General features: G+C 34.2%; 1 protein-coding gene across 6 annotated transcripts in view; it reads left to right on the top strand.

The window, feature by feature from the left end:
* The window catches only part of Cad88C (cadherin-88C), a 372,106-nt gene that overhangs the window by 304,684 nt on the left and 53,898 nt on the right, over positions 1 to 13,524 (top strand). For all 6 annotated transcript variants that reach the window (XR_011039409.1, XR_011039408.1, XM_068346033.1 and 3 more), the window contains exons 28-31: positions 2,436 to 2,675; positions 7,329 to 7,514; positions 8,141 to 8,248; positions 12,149 to 12,376. Coding sequence is in view for 4 of the 6 variants with exons in the window: in XM_068346033.1 (XP_068202134.1) it covers positions 2,436 to 2,675; positions 7,329 to 7,514; positions 8,141 to 8,248; positions 12,149 to 12,376 (762 nt within the window). In the remaining 2 variants the exon portion in view is untranslated. The remainder of the gene's footprint in view (positions 1 to 2,435; positions 2,676 to 7,328; positions 7,515 to 8,140; positions 8,249 to 12,148; positions 12,377 to 13,524) is intronic.

Raw genomic sequence — 13,524 nt, 5'->3', positions numbered from 1 at the left:
TAGACGGTGCCGATGCGGAGAGAAATTAATTCAGGTACATTTCATGGGAAGCTAAGGAGACGTCTGACAGCTGTATATTGTAGCAGATAATGCCGAGTTTAGCAAAAGAGTGTGTTGGCAACACTGCCTGTAAAACAAAGTACCTGAATTTGTAAACACATGATCAAAAGCTTTTTTTTTTTATTAATTTTACAAAGTCCTGTAGAGAAAAATATAGTTTTTGCTTAACAGCACTTCATAAAATTAATAAACATAGTATTACCTGCTAAATTATACATTTGTCACATGTCTCCTTAGCTTCCCATGAAATGTACCACAATTATTAAAGCCATCTGTACCACCAATTCATGAAGTTGTTGGAACTCCACAATTGAAGCCTATCCAGCATCTTATATCAAAAGGCAAATTACTGCACAGGAGATGCCTGGATACTTGTGATGGTCCTCTCTAGCTATCTACCCGGGAAGTGGTACTTCGGTTGGAACATCTCTAGTACAGATTGTGGATTTTCTGGTCTTCCTTCCATAGAGAAGTGTCCCTCGGTCACAGATGTCAAAAACTTGAGTATGGTCTTTTGACTACGAGTTATAGACCTCTTCTCCTCATGGAGTTGTTTATGCACATGTGATGCATCAAGCAGTCTCGGCCATTCGGGACCACAGCTCCCTGAGTGGGACGTGACCTTGGTTGTTAAGGCTCTTATGTGTAGAATTCCTCATTTGAGCCTTTTAGAAGGTTGTCAGACAGACAAGATTGTCTTTTTGCTAAGTGTTAGCATCATGAAAGAGAGTAAGCAAGATGCATGGTCTCTTTTTTCGTCACCCACACCAAGTTTTGGAAGAAGGCGTACAACCCCAAGTTTGAGACCTCCATCACCTCTACGTGAAACGATATGCGACAATTGAGAGAAGATGGTTTTGTGTCCTGTGAGGGCTTTGTGGTGCTATCTGATGAGGACCCAACACCTTCCGCCCGAGTTGAAGTGCCTCTGCCTTAGCACTGGCAGAACGAAAAAAAGAGATTTCGAGGAAAATAGTTTCTTTCTGGCTACATGAGATGATTTGTAGGGCTTACTTCTCGACATTAGAAAGGATCGAGGTACCGGCCAGGTCCAGGGCTCATGAAATCTGGGCTATAGGCCCCACCCTAACCTTCAAGAGGAATCTTGCAGTCGGCCAAGTGTTGAAGGCGGGAGTTTAAAAATGTTGAATATGAGAGCATACCCATAAGTTCCCAGACACTTTAGTTCTTGGTCCTGTGGTGGCTGCTCAAGTAGTTGTGTAGCCATGCCAGATCCTGCACGGAACAGTAAGTATCTTGTCTATGGCAATGCGTAGATGTAAGTCTGGGGTGGAAGGTAGAATAGCTGGATTTTCTACTTCATCTTTCTTTCCTCTCTCTTGGGGATGAAGCAGTTGTACCATTACTCACTGGATCTGATTTGATGCTGGTATGCTACACTTCTGAGCTCTAAGCATTTGCATCCAATTAAATATCTCCCCTAATGGCAGAATATATACCAACACATTGATCATCATAAAGCCAGATATATCATTATGGACTGCTCTCCCCACTGGGGGAAGGGATTCCTCCTTTGACCATATACTAATCTTCTTGTACAGGCCAGGCCCTATCAGCCTTTTCTTGTCTATGAGGGACAGTTAGGGGCCTGGTGGAGTCCTCTCCTTTTCTCCTGTACTGGACCAGGCAGACTGACATTTTCAGGGAAGACAAAACTAACCACTTTGGTTCTTGTGGGTTTTCCAACCTACCAGACAGTGAATTTCCCTATCTTAAAGGTCGAAAGGTTTGTACAGTATATGCTTAAGTACTAATACCCGATTTTAAAAGTAATTTTTCATAGCAGCACAAATCCGAGTCCTTGTAAGTTAAACTTTCTGCCTCAACCACCCCTTTCAGTCCTGAGCCAAAGGTCAAAAGTGAAGGGTCTTAACAGGCAGATGAGTGGGTTATTCACCTGTCATTAATGACCTTGTTAACAAATTCAATAGCCATTCCACCATTTTGGAAGACATTGCCTATTTAAAAGTACTCAGGTTTGTATAGCTAGGAAAAATACATAATACTTTTAGAATGTTATTTTTCTCTAGGTTTTTTTTATCATCACCATCATTTTTAACAAAAGATTTTACTTCTTGAAGCAAGTTATTTCTGATGATTTCTCAACTAGGATTTCCATCTAGTAGTTTCATAAATTCTGCAATTTTTCCATTACCTTTTTTTACCTTATTTGTGTTCCTCCTGCTCCTTCCACATCTACTAGTTTTCTGATTAACTACTTGCCCCATGTTGTTGTTGTCATGTCCAAACCAACTCAGTCCTTTAGATATTCTGTTTTTTTTATTGGGCTCTTCACTTGTCAAATGATCTCGGGCAATGAAATATGAGGATAATTCACAAATTTCTTCCAACAGACAAATAAGGAACTAGACCGAGAAGCAGAGGATCATTATATTTTGATAGTTAAAGCTACTGAAGACTGTCTTGCGACTCCTGAGCCAGTCTCCTTTTTTGACTCAAGAGATGACACACTCCTCAAAGTTAATGTGTTTGTCAATGATATCAATGACAATGCTCCTAAATTTACAAGAGAAGTTTTCACAGGGGGAATAACTACAGAGTCAGACTTTGGCTTGGAAGTTATGAAGATTACGGTGAGTAAATGAGAAACCAGAAGTATGATGATGTTAATTTTCTCTCTTTCAGTTGCAAGATTGAATTTTAAATTTGAGGTCAAAGGCTAAGAACTAGAACTGGTGAGCCCGTTCAGGTGTTCAATAGATATTAAATTTGGTAAATACTTGAAAATATTTTTAAAGTCACATTTACTCATATTGTAATGGCATGCCATTGACATATTTAGAATAATAAATTAACTAGCAAGAAAAAAATTCACTGAAATTACCAATTTCATCTAAATATCCAACAAGAACATATAACAACCACATCTAAAATATTAGTAATAGATTTATCATTAAGATGGCATATCTGATGCTGATATTCAAATTTTGAGCCGCACACCAGAATGAGCCCCAGCAGTATATGGAACCTCTGCATATGTTTGGAGAATAATAATGTATTTAGTTCAAGATTAAAATGTATTAAGCTTGATTTCCTTTCCCTATTTGTTAGTTTGTTTTGGTCACATCAGTTAACACCAAAAATATGCTTGATTAGTTTTGTGATGTTAGAAAGAAACATTGAGCAGATGCTTCCTTTTATTCACTATGGTAATTTAAATTGCAGTACTATTAATGTGCAGTACTTCTCTAACAAATCTATGAGAAGACATCATAGAATGCAATGAAATTTACCATAATCTGAAGAAATTGAAATAGCAAAGTGGGCCGGGCACCTTGCTTCTTACCACTAAGCACTAGAATGTCACAATACTTTACTAGAGGCAGGAATATATTTAAAGGAAATACCAAAAAGTCATTTTTTTCATGAAACTTTAGTGGTAAGTGTTGATCAACAAAGCTGTTCGAGAAGATGCAATATGAACATCAGCGGAGGTTCATGAAGATAAATATCATCAAAACTCGTTTTTTTTTTTTTTAAGTTTTTGAGTATTACATACACTATAGAACCTAATGAGGTTATCAATGTTAAGACAGTACCTAATGCTTTATGGTGAACCATTTTTTTCAGTTTATATATGATTAATCTCATTTAAGTGATTCAAATTAGGAAAATTAAATCTGTTTTGACAGATCTATTTGAACACACTTCTGGAATGAGTTAAGTTTAATAACCGAGGTTGCATTGTACTGGTAAAGGTCTTATAGATCTGACTCATTACATTAAAAACTATTGACTGAATAGGAGTCAAACCTTGGTCAATTTTTTTTTTTTTTAGTTAACCAAACTGTATGTTAACCAAGTTATTTTTATGCCAGAGTCTTTGAGAGTAGAAAGTTGTTATTGACATTGCTTTTAGTGTTTTGTGTTCCCAAGATAGTACTGAATAGTATTGTAGTCTGATAAATTTTACTCATGATATGATTGTGGGCCTACAAATAAGGTAGTACAGTACAAATTGCAGACAATGCAACCCATGTTACAATAATTTTCCTTCTCAATCATAAAATGAAGTTGCTTATAGAAGTAAGGGATACAGTCACTGATATGAGGCTGAGTGTGAGCACTGAGTGATCCCCTGTAGTTAGTACTAAATGTCCATTGTAGTGGCCCTCTTTGTTTCAGTTATATTGCTTTCTTTCTTTTACTTTCATTCATTTCCCTCCCTGTTTTTCTACCTAGCTGTCCAACTTAAACTTTGTTGCTTCAATGTTCAGGTTCTATTTAAGAACAATTCCTTCTATGGTCTCATTAAGTACCGTATTGCCCATGTCATTAGACGCTACATGTGGTAAGGAATTTTTGGAATAAAAAAATTGAGGATTTTACAACCTACTGACCACAGCAGCAAATACTAATCAGCGACTACAGTACAATTTTTTGTCGTTCACAGTAAATTTTCATATTTTGGGTGTACAGTTTTATGAAATGTATTAATTAGCAGTGCAACAGTTACTGCAATTTTTTTACATATTCATATAAAGACCCATCAAAACAGTTAATGTTGTCACTATAATGTGTAACACACAGCTAATCGAGCATTTGTTTACATCAGAGCAGTGTTACCAAATGTTCCTGATCAAATTTCAATATAGAAGTAAAATTCCGGTAACATTTCCCAAATTACTCTATGTATTTTCATACAAAATTGATTATTGATCAAATAAAAAAGTCCCTATAAATTCCACTATGTGGAATATTTTTGCTCTTGTTTGAGTGCTGAATACCATACGCTAGGTTTAGTGACTTTTCCACTAACCTGGTAACACTGCACTCACATCGCAGCTGTTTTTTCAAGTCTGTGTTCAATGTGTGTATCTTTGTATTATTTCAGAACTCGGGCAATAAAGTCATTATCATAATATTGCTTTATTACAAAATAAATTTTAGATATTCAATAATCCTCAAAACCTGAAGAATCATTATTGCTACTTCACTTTTTGTGGTTGATTCTGGGTCATCCACATCAACGTCACTTTCTTCATAGCGAAATTCATCCTCGGTTCCATGTATAATTCCACATTTCTTTAATGCTTTTATAATAATTTCTTTCTTTATAGCAGCCCATGACATCTTCACCCATTCACAGGCTTGTGTAATAAATGGTCTCTTGAGTTGGAGTCATCCTTTTGGTGTTACTTCATGGTTACCACCAGCCAACCACTTGCTCCACTCCTCACGCACATAACCTTTAAAGGGTTTGTTGGTATAGGCGTCTAAAGGTTGTAGCTGTAATGTTAAAACCACCTGGGATGATTGCTTATTTCGTTTTTAATTGTCAAAGTTTTTTCTTCATGGCTTCAGTTTTGTGGGCTCTTAACTGATCCCACACTTATAACGCTGGTTTCTTTAGCAAACCTCCAGGACGTCATGACCAGACCTTCTCTAGCCACAATTTGACTCCAGCTTCATCCATCTATCCATTAGGGTGGACACAACCAAGAACACCTTCTGGGATTTACCCTTGGGCATAGTTTTTCGTTCAAAAATAAGTAGCAGTGGAAGTTTTTTGCTGTCTACACAACAGGCCAAAACAACTGTAAAGCAAGATTTCTCCTGGCCAGTTGTTTTTATTATCACTGTTTTCGCTCCTTTTCATTCCACATGTCTATTTGATGGAACATTAAGAGTCAATGGTATTTCATCCATTTTGCCGATCTGTCCCATTTCATAATTTATCTCATCTAGCATTGATCATATACAGTATCTGTATGCTTTAGGCAACTTCTGTTCAATCCTGGTCCTTACTCTCATAGTCAGATTGTTTTTTTTTTTTAATGAAACTGTAGCACCAAGATGATGAAAATCCATTAAACTCATTTGCTGGTGTGTTTCTTTCTGCTGCCACTCCCCACCATTATTATCTCCGGTGAGATGGTATATCCTTTGTTTTGTTGCTCGCGTACTTGTGATTTTATCATTTCTTCAAGTTGTGGGTATTTTGCTTACTTATAACATAGTTTATGTTACTCGTTTTCTTTAATTCATTTTCTTACTTTCTCCATTCTCTGTTCCTCTTTTTGGTTGGTGGGGGTCCGAAAGGCCTCTCAGCTACTTTGTTGCCATGCTGCTTTACATAATCGATAACTTGAGATTGTAACGTATAGTACTGTATATGACTGCCTCCTTTGATTTGATACCACTCTTGGAGGGTGCTGTCTGCTGAATAACAGTGAAGATGAGGGTGGTTGCATTGTCTGCTCTGATGCTGTTAGTTGGCATGTTTGCATGTAGATTGATCTGCCGAATCATCAGCTGATCCCCAAACAAACAATTCTGTAATTCTTTAATAATTGGTATTATAAATATATAGTTATCTTCATTAAACAAAGTACAGCATTAAAATAAATTTATTTACTACATATGAATGATAATTTTAGGCTTATATTTTAGGTCTGGCAAATGTGAAATCTTGTATATCATTAATGGGTGTTGAACTTCCGTCTACAATTCAATTTTACAGTGTTAAGACGCCGAGTGATTTTTGGGGGCCTTTTTTGGGAAAAAAATCCATCTTATGATATGGGAAATACAGTACTTTAGAATACTGATAGTAATAATGATTCTTCTGTTATTTTTTAAGAAGCTTGTAGATGTAGGCCCTTATACTAAATGAATTTATGTTTGCCAAATTAGTACTTTTAACTATATAGTAATGTTATATTTATAGAGTAATATAACTACAGGTACTCCTCATAGAACGACCTCTCGTTCAATGCTAATTCAAAGATATGTCTTTTTTTTTGACGGCTCCAATATTTATTTAATGATCATCTTTCAAAATTACGAATGTGCAGTGGCAGCAGAGTTGTGTGTGTGTAAATGTACACATGTTGTGTTCAATACATTGGGTGGAGGCAGGGAATCTATTGTCTCAGGACTCTCAGCAGTACCAGTAGCTCTTCCAGCATCACGTTTTCTCTTCTATATCTCGTGTTGTAGCATTCAATTGTGCATTTTTACTCTCATTCGTACGTATTCCTATATTTCAAGATGTCCAAGAAAAGGAAGAGTGTAACTCTTTGGGATCTACTAAGAAATAAAGCACGAGGAGTACCTGTATACAGTAATACTGTATTAGATTTATAATGGAACCCAAGTTTTGAAAATTTTTTATGTTTTTTTCAGCTTAAAATACTGCTAATAAATTTATTGTACCATGGTTTTAAATGTGAAATGAACTTACTTTTTGGTATCTTGTTGTAATTTTTCTTATTTCGTTTTAGGCAATTGATCCTGATATAGGCGAAAATGGTCGCATGAGATATTACATGGATGGTAAAGTTCAAGAAACTCTATCAGAAAATTTAGACAATATTCGAAGATCTCCATTTCTTGTGGATCCTGTAACTGGTATTGTGAAACTGAATTTTGATCCTCTAAAAGGAATGAAAGGCTACTTTGATTTTAAGGTAAAGTACTAGTATTGAATGAGCTCATGAACATTTCTTTTTTCCTCCTTGATATATTTATTTTTACTTTAGAACCTTTGGCTTAGTTAATAAGTAAATTATCTTTCCTGTCAAGAAGCCATTTTATTGTCATCTATTACATAGTGTAAATCAGTCTTGCTTGGGAACTTGTTTGAATTTGAGATGCATAAATTTGTATGATACTAAATGCATTTTTGTATGATAAAACAGTAGTTTATCCACAGTTTGACTTATGAATTATCATACATTGTTGTAATTCATAATATGTTCCTGACTTACTTATTTTTATATCCAGGGGGTACAGGTAAATGAGGGTATATGTTTGATGGTTAGGTTAGGGTCATTTTAGACTGCAGTCGATGCTTTTTTAGATTTATGGACCAAAATGTAATCACCATATGGAACAACCTAAATTAACTAGTGATCCTGGACAAAATAATTCTGCCAATATTTGGTTTTAGTCATGTTGAAATCTGTTAGTTTGCTTTTGCACATTTGACTGCAAAGAGTAATACTTTTTTTGTAATACTGAACAGCGAATTTAAAATGCTACCAATTCTTGGCATACTTTATTATTACTACATGATTTACTTTTCTTTTAACAGGTATATGTGAATGACACGAGTGGTCAAAGTGACAGAGCTAGAGTATTCATTTACCTCCTACGGGAAGATCAGCGGGTTCGGTTCATTTTGCGACAATCACCTGATGAGGTAAGTCTTAAGTCATATTTCAAGTTCTTTAGGCTCTTTCTCGAATGGAAAACAAACTTTTGATGCATACACTATGTAGAGTAAAAGGTCGTTAGCAATAATTTTTTTTTTTTTTTTTTTTTTTTTTTTTTTTTGGAAAATCACATATTTTCATTTAATGAAAATACTGTAATGATTATTAACAATAGAAATGACTTTCTAACAAAGAGGTTTCTAGTCAAGCATTGGCTAAATATGAATTATTCCATGACCAATCCATCACAGAACAAACAAATATCATCCAGTTGCAAATTTTTCAAGACAAATATTTCCAAATGAAAAAGAAGAACTTGTAGTAACAGTACAGTTACTTGATCAAGCACTGCAAATCTATTGGTTCTCATATGTACTAAGACCATATTTGTCCATTGTCTATGTGCAGAAATGCCCATTCAATGAACTTACAGAATTTAAGATTGGGTTACCTTTAAATTTACATTTATTCTTTTCATCTTAGTGCTTTTTACATTGTTTGCCGATTTAATTCCAGTATTTTAAGTGCATTCAGTGGTAAACCTATATTACATTAGTGTGCTTCTGTTAAAAACTATTTCTGCCAGTAAAGTTATCCTCTTGGGTGAGTGGTGAAGAGGAATTTGTAATAGCAAGCATCTTTTTCATTGATCAGGATGAAGTTATTTTAATCACAGTTATGGCAAGGATTGGGGTTTTTTCTTCTTTATTTTTTCTTAATTTTTTTTGTGGTGTTAGTTGGTACTTTTGATATCTCTTGTAAAATATTTTATATAGTTAGTTTATTGCTGGTTTTCAGAACCTGTTTGGTTTTGTTGGATATGCTGTTGTGTTATTGCTTATTTACTTTAGACTTTTACTTCAGAAGTTAGTTATTTCAATTTTTCATCAGTTTATGGTTCATCTATAGTTCTTTGGTATTTTCATTTATCACTTACAATATATTTTTAAGATTTTCCTACCTTCATTTTTCTGTACCCTGTTTTACAAGCTGTACTAATTTCTTTTTAACCTAGTTTCTTTTAATGCTTTGCACAAACTTTAAAGTTTAAGCTGCGTATGCATATTGCTGGTTTTTATTTTTATAATTTACTTTACATTGAGAAAGGTTTCACTCACAGTATATGGCTAGTCTTCACAGTCACCCAAAAGGATTTATATTTTGCTACTTTAGGGCAAATTTATTTGCCTGAGCTCACCTGTGCTATCTGTAAGGATTGTTCCAGTGTGTAATGATAGAATATATTCAGTATGTATGATATGGAGAAGCATTATAGGAGGACAGCATCTTGTTTTTCTTCATCATGATCTGTTTCCTTGTCGTAGATTCCAACTGCTTAGAAAGTGAGATCACCAAGTTCCAGTTGTTGGCTATATATAATAGCCCAAGCCACTTCAATTTGCATAGCAGTTTAAGTAGTTTCTCTTCTCTTGAATCAAAGAGGTCATGCAACAGCACTTGATTACATAGTTTTGTTTTCTGTAGTTGCCTCCCAAAGAAAATTTTCCCATCCTTTGGCTGACAAGAGCAAGATTTTTATATAAGATGAGAATAAAGATTAATTTTCTATTGGAGATAAACCAGATGCCTTGGTTAGTCTTCTCCCGATTTAGATATTAGGGATCAAATCATCTTCATACTAATGAAGAAAGCCAGGTTTGACTCAGCCGTAGAGGAAGTATAGGTATATGTTTTTACTTCCACAAAAGGATACATGGCTGAGTAGGAAGAGGCCCCTTTTAGTGACATTTCAGCCTAGATTTTTAATGCTTTTACTGTGGAGAGCCATCATGTACCATTTAAGCTGGATCCTAGCTGTTGATTTGACCAATTACAATAAGTCACTAGTTAAGATGGTGATGACCCTCAATAAGTTTTGATCTTCTGTTTACCAAGTGATGACTTGACATATAGTACTGTGTTAGTGGACATTAGAGATAGATCAAAGGGCAACAGAGGCTGTGATAACAAAATGATTGAATATATTCAACTCAAGCTCTTCATCATCCGTTAGAAATATAAGCCTTGGAAAGGCAAACTAGTAATCCTTTTTTCATCTTTCTTTAACACTCTCATGAGTAAAAGGAGATACAGTATTCTAAAAAGCTATCAAATGTAAAATCTTTGCCATAGCCAACTAGTAAGAGTGGTCTTTTAGAGGCAATCACCCATTTCTTGCCAGGGAAATCTCATTAATCAGAAAATATTTTCTAGGTCAGGAGAAATGTATCTTTTTTTGTAAAGTTGTTGTCCTGATTCAGTTGATTTGGTGCCTTATCAAATTGTTTGTTTAGGACGTTTTTGCCGTAAATTTGTTATAGAATAATTATCCTTCTATCTATCATGGCACTTCCCCAATTTTGGAAGGTAGCCAACTTAAAAAAGAAACAAAAAGGGATTTTTTCCTTATCGTTCCTCCTTGCCTGACGAGGGACTTGGCCGAGTTTGCTTAGTACTGTACTGCCATGGTATCACACCTTACCTTATAAACACAGTAAATGCAGATAGCTGCACATTTAGTGGCAACTTTACAACAATAAAAAGCAATTCACAGTTCCTATTTATTGTTACCTGGTTACCAATATTGCTTCTACATGTGTGAAAGGTATTTCAAAATATAATGTGGAGATGGATTGCACCAACATAAAGTAGGACAAGTCATGAAAAATGGCAATGACTTACCCTGTAATGTTAGAATACTGTATTATACGTATTGAACTATAGGGTAGAATATAGAAAACTGGAGTAATTTTTTGCATATGAGTCTTGGCCATCATCTGAATCATTGGGTGTGCAGGGACTCTGGGGTCTCTTTTATCCTCTAGGAGTTGAAGGATATTTGTAAATGAATAAAGTACTGATTCTAATAACATTTGGAATTAAGAATGCCATTTGACAACTAAACAAATGTATTGCACCTATGATGCAGTCATTGAATTCTGATTGACAAGGACTGCCAAGAATACAATTTTTCAATATGTAAAAGAAAATTTGAAAGAAACATCAAACCAACTTAGTTTATTTTTTTTTTTTGTGGCTCAAAAATACTTGGGCTTGTGAAGTGAAATTTATGTTGACATTATGAGTGGAACTCGGATTAATGTTTTTATTGGCCATCTTTACCATTGAGAGTATGCACACATTTCATAATAGGATGTCTTACCTATTCATCTTATTTACTCATTTCGTAATTTATTCTTACTAAAATAAAAGTTGAATGTCTTAATCATTTGTTTCTTCTAAAACTGAAGTGATCAATGATAAATAACTTTGCAGATTAGCCATACAGGGGATGATACCATTTTTCAAATACAGATCATGGAAAAGATACTTTTAAGTTTTTTAATCTATTCTTACTCTATTGCATATTATTTGCTGGCTCTTACTGATTTGACCTTTGGACCATCAGACTAGTTTCTGGGTGAGCATTGGTCTTAACCATTTCCATTTGTACCATAATTTAAGAGAATATCTCCCTTGTGCAGAATATGAAACACTGACTAGTAATATGCTCATCAAAGTAGCAATTATTATGATTTAAAGAACCTAAATGAAATTTTGGTACATCTTGATTATCTTACATTAAATTAACAATTTTCTTTGTGGTTGCTCTCCTTAGAACAAAGAATGTATATTCAATTAACTTAAGCTCAACTTAAGGAAGTCCATACATCTTTCATGGTCAGCTCCTTGATATATAAACCTTGGCAAACACTCTCCCCCTGTGTTCGTAATGCTAAATGAAATATGAATATGAAACAAGACTTACAATGTACTGGTAAAAGTTTGTTTTCCTAAACAATTTTTAGAGAGTTCCAATAAAAGAATTGTAGGCTGAATCATCCAGATTTTTCTTTTTTTTACTTTATGGTGGGCGTTATTTTCAGGTACGTGAACAAGTGGAATACTTCCGAGATTACCTAGGAAATGTAACAGGAGCCATTGTAAATGTGGATGATTTTCGAGTACATGAAAATCACGATGGCACTGTAGACAAAACCAAAACTGACCTTTATCTTCATCTAGTCAACCGTGACGATAATTCTGTGTTGGAAGTTAAAGAAGTTTTAGCAATGATTGATAAAAATGTGGAATATTTGGATCATTTGTTTAAGGTGAGAGCCATTTTTATTTTATTTTGAATGATATATTGGTTATATATTTTTTTGCCTTATTAATTGATATCTGGAATACGGTGAAATGCCAATACACAACTTTTTATTTACATTGAATTATTCTTCAATTATGTAGCATGAAATTTTTAACGATTGTTATATACAGTACAATTTACTGTAATAATATCTGCGGTGGAGGGTGCTTACTATAACTTACTCTTAACAGGCAGCTCTGCATTCTTCTTAAAATTCTTTTTTTTTTTACAGTATGGATATTGTTCTGTATTGTCAGGAATGGTTTTTTTTTCCCATTTGCACTTCAAAATATTTTGCTGTATTTACAGTGCTTGTATTTATAACTTATCCAAGGATTGTAGTGTTTATTAGTGCAGATGGTTATTATGCAATAATGAGTATAATTTTATGCATTTGATTTTTCTTTTCTGTTGATTGGCATTATGAAAATTTTAAACAGAAAAATTCTTGAACTTTTAACTTCCCTTTTCTTCACTTACTACAAACTCAAATACAGTACTGTAATGTAAGAATTTGTGTCTACACCAAGATGAGTTTTTTAATTTTTTTTCTTTGCATGAAGTAGAGTGAAAACTGTTTACACAAAAAATCTAAAATCTTTATACTATTTGCTTTTAAAGCCCTCTTGAAAATAGACATAGCTTTCTGTAAATATTTTGCAGCTTTGGGTGTCATTCCTGTGGTATGGTTGGCTTATAAGGCTGACATGATGAAATTTCAAATCAGAAACTGCATTGTATTGGTCTTTGAATGCAGTTTTGAAAACATTGACATACAATGAACAATCTTATCCTGACATACATGAGACAAAAATGGACCTTGTGACATTTTTCAAGTATATTCCTAATGTACAGTACAGTGTAAAATGACACAATTATTTAGCTTTCTCTAGGTTCTATCTCTGAAATCTAAAATGGATTACAGTAAAGAATTATGTACTGTATTGTTTTACTAATACCTACAGTATACTGTACATAAAAATTGCACAAATTCTATAAAAAAACATTATTCAATTGTTTAGGTTTTTGCATTCAATGATTTACTTTTGAAATAAGACCTTTAAATTTGCTTTAACTCTAATTATAATTTAGTCAAGACTTGCCTATGGAATT

The sequence above is a fragment of the Palaemon carinicauda genome, chromosome 22, assembly GCF_036898095.1.
Source record: "Palaemon carinicauda isolate YSFRI2023 chromosome 22, ASM3689809v2, whole genome shotgun sequence".
NCBI lineage: Eukaryota > Metazoa > Arthropoda > Malacostraca > Decapoda > Palaemonidae > Palaemon > Palaemon carinicauda.
The sequence above is the reverse complement of the archived record's forward strand: the minus strand, read 5'-3'. Positions and strand labels throughout refer to the sequence as shown.